Raw genomic sequence first — 12,469 nt, forward strand, 5'->3', positions numbered from 1 at the left:
ATTTATTCAGTTATTTGGTTAGATTGTTAAGTTTTTAGCTTATTTTAGCTTTCGATTTGATTATCTTTCTGTTTTCTTTTCAAAATCAGGTTTGTTTTCACTTTCAGATCGTATTATCCAGCAGTACATATATGACATACTCATTGTTTCTGCTACAGTTTTTGAATCATGTTTAAGATTTGAATTTTGGATCATGGAGATTGGTTGTGTTCTGTTTGTTTTATATGAATCTTGTTCGTATTTATTCAGTTATTTGGTTAGATTGTTAAGTTTTTAGCTTATTTTAGCTTTCGATTTGATTATCTTTCTGTTTTCTTTTCAAAATCAGGTTTGTTCTCACTTTCATATCGTATTATCCAGCAGTACATATATGACATACTCATTGTTTCTGCTCTTAGATTCTGTTTCTTGCATAGATCTCTCACTTTTTTTAGTTTGACCCATCAGTACGTATGTGAAATACTGTATTTTAATACTGTTACATCTTTGTCACATTTGCAGGTTCAAAACATGTCTGATGCAGAGTGTTCCAATCCAAATACCTACTGCTATGCATACATTTACTATAAGCATCATCATTTTGCTCACCTCGTTACTTTTAAGTCTAGTATTGATGACCTGAAATTTCTTATTTGTGAAAACTGGAGAACCTTGAACCTTTCTGAGATTATCATCACTTATGTTGAGAATGGTGTCAAAGTGCATGTGATTGCTGACTTTCAACTTCATGGTCTCGCTGCCTTGCATTTTTCAAAGAAATCGACGTTCTTTGAGCTGCATGTGGATTTTCTTTCTGCTGGTGGATGTAGTTCCTCTACATTCAGCGACGTCGACAACAATTCAGAACTGATTAGGGCAGATAGAGATAGTTATGAAACTGATGGAAAAGAAATTGTTAAACCTCTTCTGTCCGATGGGTGGGAGAATGTTTTTGATGATCATAACAAGCTTTTTCGTGGTGGTGTTGATGCTGTTCGGTTGGCCTGTCAAAAGTATTGTTTGAAGACTGGGTATCGCGTAACAAAGGTGAAGAATGATCGTGAAAGGTTCACAATGAAATGCAGTAAAGTCCCGTGCACTTGGATGATCCATGCAGTTGCTATTGATTCTACTTGCGATGTTTTTAGGATAAAAAAGTATGTTGGGAGGCACACTTGTGGAGCTGGTGTGAAGTTGAGAAGTCCTAAAGTATCGAAGAAGCTGGTACACAACCTTATTCATGATCGTGTGATGCACAACCCACTTATCAAGCCTCGCGAAATTGAAGATTATATAAAAGTTGGTGCTGATGTTAATATCAAATATCACCATGCATATCATGGTTTGGAACGGTCACACCATGAAATTTTTGGGAATGATGTAAAGTCTTACTCTGATCTGGTTTGGTGGGTGAATTCATTGAAAGAAACAAATCCTGGCTCTTATGAGGATTTTCAGTTTAACGATGCAACTCAGACATTTGAAATTCATCACAATAGGCGCTTGTATTGAAGTTTATAGACTTTGTCGACCAATGATTTTTGTTGATGCAACTTTTCTGACCGGGAGATTTAGAGGTACCCTTATGGCTGCTACTTGTCTGAATGGGAATCAAGGCAAGTGCTCTTTGTTACGTTTTAATTGTTATTGTTTACAAGTTATTCACTGCTTTTAATCGTTGGAACTTTTTGAGTATACCATTTATGTACTGAAAAGTTATTGTGTCTAACACACATTAATTCATATATGTAAGCATAAGACCTTTTCTTGAGTACAATATGTCTATTATGTACTGGAAATTCTTAGTCTATTTTCCAGTACATAATATATGTTACGTCTATGAATATAGCAACATATTTAGTGACAGTATATAATATATGTACTGTTTGTTTTTTCCAGGTTTTTATCCGCTAGCCTTTGGATTGGTCCCAGGAGAGGATGTTGACAATTGGGATTGGTTTATGTGCAATCTTAGCAACATTGTTGATGACCGTCCTATCACCTTTATGTCTGATCGTCATGAAGGATTGTTGAGGGCTATTCCTAAACACTTTCCTACTTCCCATCATGGCTATTGTTACTACCACTTGCAAGGAAACTTACCAATCAGGAAATCGGACGAGAAGTACAAAGAAGTTATGGCTTGTTTCAAAAAAGCAACTTATGCTCTCACACCATCAAGATATGAAGAAGCACTAATGGAAATGGAGTTAATGGGAAGGCCTGGGGTTGCTGAGTATTGCCGCAATATGCCTAGGGAACATTGGTCCAGCGCGTTCTTCACTGGCTGTAGATTTGGTCAGACTACATCAAGCGTTGCTGAGTCCTTCAATAATTGGATTCGGAAAGACAAGAGGTTGCCTGCCTGCGCCCTCGTTGACATGATCAGGTTTGTGTGTGTGTTTTTTTTTGTTTGTGTTTTCTTTGTTTTTGGTTCATTTTTTTTTTGTTCAAAATTTATTACAGTTGTTCTTTTTGTTCCATTCATAGGTTACGCGTTATGCAGTTGATGAATGAACGTCGCGAAATGAGTCTTTTGATGGACCCAGAGAAGCTCACTCCTACCTACGAGGCGTTACTTAAAGAACATATTCAAATTGGTCGAGTTTGGAATGTTACTCAGTCATCTGCGTATGAGTATGAGATTCATTCGCCTAGGTTAGCTTTATCCCATAAAACAACTTTTACTGTACTATAGCATACATGTAGGAGTGAATCATATGTTTTGTTTTTTTGTATTTGCTTGCAGTGCTGCATATATGTACTACTTTTTAAGTTATTTGTGCTGAAAAGCTTTTTACGCATCTGCAGGTCTCACACTGTTGATCTGCTGAACAAGACTTGCACCTGCCAAAGATGGCGTGTTTATGGTTTTCCATGCTCTCATGCTACAGCAGCTATATCTTCCAAGGGTGATCGATACGTAGATTATATCGAAGACTACTTCAAAGTTACAAATTTTCAGCAGCTGTATTCAATTGCTATCAGACCAATCCCCAACTACAACAGGCCAGAGCAGTATCTTCCAGAGGATACTATTTTTCCACCCCATCCACGAGTTCCACCAGGTAGGCCAAACGGAAATCTTATCAAGAATGCATGGGAGAAAGCTAGGAAGTCCGTCCGTTGTTCCAACTGTAAGAAGAAAACTCACCACAACAAGGCAACGTGCACTGTCATTCCTTCATACCCATGAGTTTTAGATTTTCAGTTCTCCCTTATTAGTTCTATTGGTCACAATGCAGATTCTGTTTTGCACATCATTTTAAATACTTTTGTTCGCTTTTTTTAGAGTGCTGAAATTATGTACTGTTTGATATCTTTCTGGGACAAGGTACTTTGTGCTCATTTAAGACTCTTTTAATGGTACTTTGTACTGCATTATCCACTTTCAATATTATTGGTTTTCAGGTTGATTTCCAAGTTTGTTCAAGACTTTCTGAGCACAACTATTATGTACTTTCTGTTCAATTAAGACACACCAAACAAAGAGACCAGCTCTGAGATTCATGTTCTCTCCCATCATGATTAACAAATTTAGAGAGTCATATTCTTCAATTGACTCTAATAGATGGTCTATGTTACATAATACACAACAAAACACTTCATACTATGTACTTTTACCATCCAACATGTCAACATTTTTATAAAGCCAAACAACTGTACATAGATTAAACACAAACACCATAGTTTCGAGAACAATTGTTATCAAAATAAATAAGAATAATTACTAAACTTTGATATTGTCTAAAACAAACTAGCAAACTCTGAATATGTTCTCTATGATAACTTCTACTATGCATTCCTAATTCATATAAGCACTGTCTTAAAAACCTTTTGGAGCATGAATATTCCAGCTCTCCTCAGGAGGAGATGTTGCTGAGAGTATTTTGCATGCTAAAGAGATCCTCTTCTTATGTATTTTGTCCTTTAGTTCTTCTGGGTCTCCCAAGCTCATTCGCACTCCATCAATTACTTCCTCCTTTGCAACTTTCTTCATGATGTGCATGATATATATTGCACAATCTGGATAGTCTCCCTGTTGAGGTGTTGGGTAACTAATCATCTTTACTCTGCTTACAAGTGGAAGGCGCAGGCTCGACAAGCGTTCATTAATTGCTAACAAGCAGTATTCTTCCATAAGATTAGCATTATCGAGACACTCATTTTTGGATACAGCTTCCCAAGTGTTGTAGTAGAAGAATTCGCCTTTCTCGCATTCATACACAAGAAGCGTCCAATGCACGTTTTGGTGTGACATTGGAATAATAATCTTCCTGGTTCCTTCCTCCATATTCCTGATGGGTAAGAATACAGCAGTGTTTGCTGCTACTTGATGTACTGGGTCACTTAAATAAAACTGAAAAAGAATTAAATTTATCAGTGTAGTAAATATGTACTGAAAATTATAGTGTAAAACACATATATGAAAGCATAATATTTGTTACAACATCAAAAAAAAATTGTTTCGTTTTAGTTTCGCAGATATGCTATGCCCTTTACAAAGACATGATGCATGTTGTTTATAAAGATAAATTGGAAAACATACCCAGCCTGTTGGATCAATGTGGAGTACTGGAATGTACTTTCTCTGTCCATTCACTGGTTGCTCATTATGATATGCTTTTTTCAGTTGGTATTGCCAGTAATTTATAAGATCTCCCTCTAAAGCCTTGTTATGTAGCAGATCTTCAAAGGTCTCTGCAGATAATATGTGATGACCAATCACAGCAGGAGATTTCCAAGCACTGTTGCTGCAAATTCAAATAATCCAAATCAATTATAAGTTTGATTCTAAACGAAGTACATAAAGTTTTGTTAAAATGAAAGGGACATATCCAAGAGAGACTCACATTGAGGTAGCTTTGTCAAAAAAAGGAGAGAGAAGCGCTCTTTGTTGTGAACGCAAATCCTAATAGAACGGAGATTTCCTTAGGCTCAACAACTTGCGTGCATTCTTCACTTTTTTAGTAAGTTCTTGCAGATTTGGATCACCTTTAGCTTTTCTCTTTCTCACATTCTCGCTATCCTTTTTCTGAACTTTCTCTGTTGGGCAATCTTTTCCAACTGGGTTTTCAGTTCTGGACTTTGTTTTTCGCCTTTTATGTCCCGACAGTCCTTTGCCACTAGCAAACTCAGGATCAACTCTTTTCTGCGGGTGGCTCCGAGTTACTGGCTTCTGAGGGGTGTATGTGATTTTTGGAGTAAGTTTCTTCTCCTTGGCTGAGATAGTCGTCTTTTTTTTCTCCTTGTCCATGACTGACGTGGTCGACTTCGCTATTGGTTTGACTTCATTACTCTTTGTAGCCATCCTATCTTCGAGTCTCTTGGCAAGTGTTACGTCATCTTCCTCTGATGTTTGACTAACTCCAGGTTCGTTATCCTTCAATATACCATAAACGTAAAAAAAATGAGAGACTAAAAAAGCAAAAAAAAAAATGAACAGAATAGAACATATGTATTCTTGGATTCTTTTCAGTACAGAAGTTATGTACTTTTAGTTTCACTGAGTACATAACATATGTACTGTTGGTTTTTCCCATGTTATTGAACATATGTAACATAAGTGGTCCATTAAGTATTGATAAATTTTTTACTTTTCACTTTTTTGGTAATTATAATTACCTTCTGTAGCTCAGAAAGAAGTTGGAGAGTCTCAGCATATGCTTTAGCTTTTTCGGCGCTCATATTCTTCTTCAGTCGAGCTTCCTCTGCCTTTTCAGCATCTAAAACTGGATACTTCTGTTTGAGAATCGGCAGCATTAGTACATATGCTAAAAGCATCATTAAAAACAAAACATAAATTCATTAAACAGAAGTAGATTTAGGTACTTACAAGACTCTCTAATTTTTTAGTAGGCTGTTGCTTTCTGTCATTCTTCATTTTCTTCTTCCTTTCTACTTCATTGAATGGAATGGGATCCCAAGGTTTCCTTATTCCCTGCATTTGAAACAAATCAGACTACGAGCTATTTGACCAAAAATTGATATACGTACTGCTGGTTATATGTATCAGAAGGATATATGTACTAGGTTTAGAACATGTTCATACTTCTTGTTGAGGTTGCTGAAGATCAGCTTTCAAACGAGTTTTTTCAGCTGCAGCTAAAACAATTGCAGAGGCTTCATAAAGTGTAGGTGCGGTATCGATTTGAGCTTGCTCATCCGAGGGATCCGTTTGAGCTTGATCTGATGCTCCTCTAGCAGCTGGAGCTTCATTATGCGCAGGCGCAGCTGCAAGATGGATTTGAGGTGGATCAGGTGCACCTAGATCAATTGCAGGCTGCTGCACCTCTTCTCCATTTTGATCACTTGGTCCTAAACCCAAGTCAAAAGTTGGTCTTGAAACTTGTGATGGAGGATCCAGATCTTTAGCATAAAATTTGTCGAAGATTTGAGAAGATTCCATTTTTTCCAAGCTTGGTAAACTACCAGTCGACGGGTACTCCAGACTAAGAATTCCTAAGGATGGATAAGGATCTCCCATAATTTCAGCTTATAGATATTTTGAGTACTCATCGGTATAAATACCCTTCCCATGGATGGCCAGGTCAATCAGTTTCTCCATCGGCACGGTATGCAGTTCTTTGAGACTCGGCAGCTCACAAACCAAAGGCATAAACTGCATATTCGGCAACATTTCTTCAAGCGATGCACCCTACATAAATGCAATGCCAAACCGTATTATTTTATAGGATGACAAAGTATAAAATTGGTAACTAGTGTAACGTTCAATTCGCTCACCTGTCTATCTCTAAGAGAACCAATTTCCACTTCAATATTACCCAAAACTTGTGTCGCTGCTGTTTGTTGGAGTTCAGCCTTTTCAGTCTGTTATTCAACATAAGGTGATATGTTTTTAATCAGTATTGCAGATATGTACTTGTATGTTTTTCAGTATAGTAGATATGTACTGACAAGTTTTAGTTTTTTACAAACTAAACTAATACTAGAAAGAATATAACTTAACTGTGATGGTTCTGGCATGCTCTTTTCCTCTTGCAACTCTTTCACCTTTCGCTCCAAATCAGATCTAGCCCAAATTTTAAACTGTGAAACTTCAATATCGAACTGTGTGAGATTTTCTTCAGATCCCCCCATAACAGGCATTGTTGGAGTAGCATTTCCCTGTTCATTCGAATTTTCTTGGGTATCATCTGGAATTTCCTGTTCATCCTCTGTTACCAAAGGAGTAGTTGCTGATGGAACGGTGTCATCCAAATCATCATGCCCTTCTTCAGAGCTACTGCTAGATTCTTCTTCTCCCGAGTTTGGTTGTGGAGGTGGGTAAGCTCTGTGATATATATCATTCAAAAGCTCTTCTAGGATACTCACATCAATGGGTAGTCCGTCCTCTTTCCTGCTCTGTAATTCACACCATTTTTCTGCAATTGTCAGCCTCAAATCTTCATTCTTTACTTCCAAATCCTCGAATTTTTCTTGCCAATCTACTGTCAATGGCACTTCTTCAACTGGAAGCCTTTGAGCAATTTCATTCAACATTTCTTTTTCATACATAGTATATTCATCCTTAAATTCTTTAGAGAACTGGAAAAGTACATATAACGCACACATATAACCAGTTTTTGTATCAGTATAACATATATGTACTCAAATAAATAGTGCATATGACACGCACACAATCATTTTGGTCAATCAGAAAACTGCTTTTCTGATAGTGTCCTACCTAAAACAAATCATTTAAGTATAATTATTTATGAAAACACAAATAATTATACTTAAATTCATCAACTTTAATCAGTTTTTTAGATATGTACTGGTGCATCATTGTTTCCTAAACCAAAACTACAAGAAGCATAATGAAATAAAACTTATCCTAGTAATATGTATTGTTTTTCTTAGGGACTTACTGTGTATTGCGAAGCCTCCATATCCTTTAGAAACTCAACAGATATTTCTTTGATGTTCCACCTTGCCGCTCTTGGAAGGTATCGATCATCTGGTAACGTCACTGGTTTCACCAAGTGAGTATGCTCCGCATACAACAACTATGACAAAAATAACATCAATAGAATCAAATACAGAAACTTAAATGACAGTAGAGTAAATATGTACTTGGAAAAAAAAAGCTTGTACTAGATGATCGATACCAACAAATAGACGACACAACCAGTGATGTCCTCGGGAGTGTTGTAGTTCTGATTGATTTTCTTCTCTAAGAAACTATGTATCAGGTCAGGCCAAGATATATTCTTTGACTTCTCAAGATCATCAACTAAACCAAAGTACATTTCTTTGAGTTTATGAGCATCTTTTGTTGTAAAAAACAAAGTAATACACATAAACAGGCATAATAGCTTAACCATATCTTCAATTGTTTGTTCTGTTTCTACTCTTGGTATCCTGTACTCCATATCTTCATCATATTCACTATCGGTTACTTGTTCATCATTGTCATCATCACTGTCTTTGCCACCTTCAGATTTACAATTCTTGATACTAGTACGCTTGAGCAGTTTCAAGATGGCATCTTGTAGCATTGGTCTTGTAACCGTGTTGCTATCACCAAAGTGTCTAATGTAGAATGGTTTCTGCCTCCATCCACCACCTACCATCAAAAAGGTGTCATCAGTTCTTCTTCCTGCCATTCTTGGCATTCCAAACATTACACCCATTTTTTCTGGTGTCGACGTGATAATGTGTGTTTCACCTCTTCTAACAAACTCAAATGTGAGCTCATTCTTGACTCGACCCCTTTTGTAACACTTCAAGTACTTTTTCACTGCAGCTTCCAACTTTTCCCAATGACTTTCTGAGTACTTAGTGTGCCAGAACACCAAAAAGATCTGTCTATAAGAAGATTCGGCTATCTTTTCCAATGTGGCTTCACTCAAAGTATATTTACTCGCCTTCATTCTGGCAACCAGGCTATGTAATGCTGTGAAACCAGACCTATACAACTTCCTAACAGATTTTGGCACAACCTTACCTGCAAAATTTAATTGGTTTTATTTCAGTACAACATTTATGGACTACACATTCATCATCTCAGAAACACAATCAATCACTATTGGCCTTATGTACTTCATATCCAAAGATCATTATCACATAAACAAAGAAACAGATGAATTTAGAGTACATAAACACTACAATGTCTCAGTTTTTTAGTTATGTACTGCCAATTATGTGCCAGAAACACAAACAGTGGTAAATAGACACATAAACAATGTTACCCATTCACTACTGGACTTATGTACTGCCAAAAAACAACCTAATTAAGAAAAAACCTCAGTATTTGATATATGTATTGCTGGCTCTATGTATCAGAAATAAAATGAAACAAATTGCATATCACTTTTGATTCTTATTCTGCAGTTTTATAGTTATGTACTCCCAATTCTAAGTGCTAGAAACACAAAGTAGAAGTTGCATGTAGATTGGTTTTCTGAATCAGTACCTTTTTTCTTCGATTTCGGTGTTTCAACCTTTTTACTCTTTTTTCTCTTTGATTTTCGTCTTGAAATTCTTGAATCGTCTTCTGATGTTCTAGGAGCAGTGCTATCATCCATTATTGTTTCTTCTTCTTGGATTGTTCTTGTGATTTTTCTTGTTTTAACCATTATCGGAAGAGAAGAGAAATTTAGGTTTAGGGTTTTTCAAACTAGCAAAAATCTCTGAATGATTTTTGAGATCTGTTGTCTCAAAAATCTCTAAATGAATTTGGGATAGTTAGGATTCTCTGAATTCTCTGTGAAGAGAAAGTTTTTTCTCTTAGAAAACGAATGATTTTTCTGACCGTTTCAGCGGTTTTGTATGGGAATAGATAGTGGGTGCATTCTTCACACGTGGTAACTACTAGGGTAAGCTCGTCATTTTGCTCTTTTCAAAATATTATGGACCTAGTGATAAATCTAAAATCCAGTTGGACCCTACTATAAATAACCTTATGGGCTTAGATAGTGGTTCTGTGAGTTGCTGACTTTCGTATGGGCCGGTCTAGTTTCCAAGAATGGTTAAATTCATGGATCAAAGATGAAACAAAGGGAAATGTATTTTAGGTTGTCCTGAATTTTGTGGTCTCATTAGTTGGCATATTTGGAAAGCAAGATATAAGTCTAATTTCCAAAATCAATTCAAAACAATGCGAATACAGCAAAACAAATAGTAAGATTAATAGCTTGATGCAAGTAATCATATCAACATACAGTATTATGCAGACCCTCTGAACCAGCGAAAGAATTGGCTTATATGAGCTTAAGAATAAATATAGCATTGTCAATGCACAATCCTATCACTACTTCAGGTATTGGACTGACTCTTATTAAATACACAGGTACCACAATTGAAGCTAGGGGATCCTATGCAGATTGCAACATCAGAAAACAGCTAGAAGAAAAAGGAGCGGAAGCTGCCTTCCAATGGCAACTGAATGGAGTGGTTATCAAGTCATCTTCCAAAGTGATTCTTCACCAACTCTAAATATGTTGATGGGAAGATATGCAAAAGCAAGAGAACAAAGATACGAAATTAATAATGATTTTGGAAATCAAGTTAGTCTTGATATTAACTTCAACGTAAATACTTTTATCTTAAATTCTATATACAAAATAAAGAAGGCAGCTAATATCTCTTCTTTTTTTTTTGTAATAGAAATGTCGTAGAAAACATTTGGAAGGGGAATGCCCTAGATGCCATTTTAAACAATCTCTACATTTATAACTGTATCAACCATGTAACAACAAACAGATCTCAAGTTTCTGAGAATCGTTATCATTATCAATATATAGTATGAGGTTACATCCCTCTTTTTCGAAAAAATAATTAAAAAGTATGGACCAGTCTGTCCAGAACCATCTTCCAATCTTTAAAGCAACTGTTACAGACTTTCAAATTATAAAAGATTATATACATAAATATTGTTTGGCCTTTGAGAAAGAAATCAATTTAGATAAGTCTTGTATTTGTTTAGTAAAATATTGTTGATTATTTGATGAATCAACTGTCTGACATTTTTAATATCCATATCCGTGATTTAAGGAAAAAATACATTAGTACTCTAATTTCTTTTCAAGCTTCTAAAATTCAAACTCACATGGGTATCTTGCAATCTGTGAATGCCATAATTTCTTCTTGGTTCCACAGACTGCCATCTCAGGCTGTTAGGACTTCTTTAAGTAAACACATTAGCCAAGCTTTCCCCTTATAACAGATTTGAGTTTTTTTAATTCCCAATCTTTGTAGGAAAATGACTTTCCTATGTAAGTTCTGGTGAGGGGAAATTTTGGATCCTAAAGATAGAAAATTGCATTTACTAGGTTCCCCTAAGTCTGAGGGTGGTTTAGGATTTGGAAAAGCTTAGTTAAATAGTTTGGCTATGTTGCCTAGAATTGCTTGGAAAATCATTGAGAGCCCAAATTGCCTATTAGGTATTGTTCCCAAAGCTAGGTACTTTCCTAAGACTGATTGCTTTAATGCCAAATGTCCAAGTAGATACTTTTGGTCTCGGAGATGCTTGTACCGTAAAAGAACTTATAAAACCTTTTATCTCTTGGATTGTTGGTGATGAAAAACTTATCGATCCCTAGTGTGACAAGTGGATACAAAAGTTAGGTTCTGCTTCTCCTAATCCTATGGTCCCTCAGGATCCTAGTGACAAAGTCTGATACTTCATTAGTAGATTAAATACCCACTAGAAGTTGGAATATTAGTAGATTAAATACCCACTTTGATAATTCTTCTATTAAGAAGATTGTCATCATTTCTTAAGCCAGTTGTGCACTCTAGAAAGGAGGGATTGGGAGCTTTTAAAGAATGGTAGATTTTCGTCTAAATTTTCCTACTTGGGATTCAAAAGGTCTAGGCCATCCCCTTGTAGTAAATTTTTGAAATGCTTTTGGAAACCTAGAGTTGGGCACCATGTTCAGGTTTTTATCTGGAATGCTACTAAGAATGTTATTCTTGGGAGAAGTGTTTGTCATACTAGAATACCCATGGCCTCTGTTGACTGTATTAGATGCTCTGATCTTCATGAATTTGTCATGCATGCTCTTGTGCTTTTCCCATTTTCTAGTGATGTGTGGTTTCTAATCTCTATGTATTATTACCCATGTTTTCTTGGATTGTGATTGGGTAGCTTATGTTCTGGCTTATGGATCATGTTACTAGATTTCTTGATGAATGTCAATGTTTATTTGCTACTATTTTATGGTTCATTTGGAGTAGTAGAAGCAATCTAGTCTTCAATAACCAAAAAGAAACTCGTTCTTTTGTAACTAGTAGAGCTAGAGCCATGTTATTAACCAGAAAACCTAAGTTACAAATCCCTATGTTAGAGCACTGCTCGGTCGAGCTCGCAATTTTTTTCTATCTCAAGCTTGTCGTCAATGTTAGATGCACAAATCTTAATTTCAAGTCTACTTAATTCATGTCTCGAACTAGGATTAGAGTTTGGTAGTTGAGTATTGAACATCACTGCATAACCCTCAAAGATTGAAGACTGGAGATCAAACGAAAACATTTGGAGAACTTC

General features: G+C 36.1%; 2 protein-coding genes and 1 long non-coding RNA gene across 3 annotated transcripts; 1 reads left to right on the plus strand and 2 right to left on the minus strand.

Moving 5' to 3' along the window:
- The first annotated feature begins 1,564 nt into the window (after positions 1–1,564).
- LOC113290864 lies at positions 1,565–3,175 on the plus strand. Its single transcript, XM_026540454.1, has 4 exons — positions 1,565–1,595; positions 1,879–2,368; positions 2,470–2,637; positions 2,791–3,175. Exons 1-4 carry the CDS (start codon positions 1,565–1,567, stop codon positions 3,173–3,175), a joined length of 1,074 nt encoding a protein of 357 aa, XP_026396239.1.
- Positions 3,176–3,786: 611 nt separating this feature from the next.
- Positions 3,787–6,466, minus strand: LOC113290865. The gene is made up of 6 exons (XM_026540455.1): positions 6,032–6,466; positions 5,816–5,920; positions 5,605–5,721; positions 4,926–5,362; positions 4,529–4,733; positions 3,787–4,339 (listed from the first exon to the last, which is right to left on the minus strand). The coding sequence occupies exons 1-6, from the start codon at positions 6,464–6,466 to the stop codon at positions 3,806–3,808; spliced, it is 1,833 nt and encodes a 610-aa protein (XP_026396240.1). The 3' UTR covers positions 3,787–3,805.
- Positions 6,467–7,335: 869 nt separating this feature from the next.
- Positions 7,336–8,185, minus strand: LOC113285721. Its single transcript, XR_003328883.1, has 3 exons — positions 8,091–8,185; positions 7,851–7,988; positions 7,336–7,527 (listed from the first exon to the last, which is right to left on the minus strand). It is a non-coding gene; the product is annotated as an uncharacterized LOC113285721 (long non-coding RNA).
- Positions 8,186–12,469: the final 4,284 nt, after the last annotated feature.

The sequence above is a fragment of the Papaver somniferum genome, chromosome 6, assembly GCF_003573695.1.
Source record: "Papaver somniferum cultivar HN1 chromosome 6, ASM357369v1, whole genome shotgun sequence".
Lineage (NCBI taxonomy): Eukaryota > Viridiplantae > Streptophyta > Magnoliopsida > Ranunculales > Papaveraceae > Papaver > Papaver somniferum.

Excerpts from the sequence above, each read along its gene's own strand:
- LOC113290864 (XM_026540454.1), top strand. The coding sequence starts at position 1,565 with ATGGCTGCTACTTGTCTGAATGGGAATCAAG. Across the intron at positions 1,596-1,878 it reads TTGTCTGAATGGGAATCAAG|GTTTTTATCCGCTAGCCTTT; the intron begins GCAAGTGCTCTT and ends TGTTTTTTCCAG. Across the intron at positions 2,638-2,790 it reads TATGAGATTCATTCGCCTAG|GTCTCACACTGTTGATCTGC; the intron begins GTTAGCTTTATC and ends ACGCATCTGCAG.
- LOC113290865 (XM_026540455.1), bottom strand. The coding sequence starts at position 6,466 with ATGGGAGATCCTTATCCATCCTTAGGAATTCTTAGTCTGGAGTACCCG. Across the intron at positions 5,363-5,604 it reads TTCTTTCTGAGCTACAGAAG|GATAACGAACCTGGAGTTAG; the intron begins GTAATTATAATT and ends GGTATATTGAAG. Across the intron at positions 4,734-4,925 it reads AAAGTGAAGAATGCACGCAA|CAACAGTGCTTGGAAATCTC; the intron begins GTTGTTGAGCCT and ends TTGAATTTGCAG.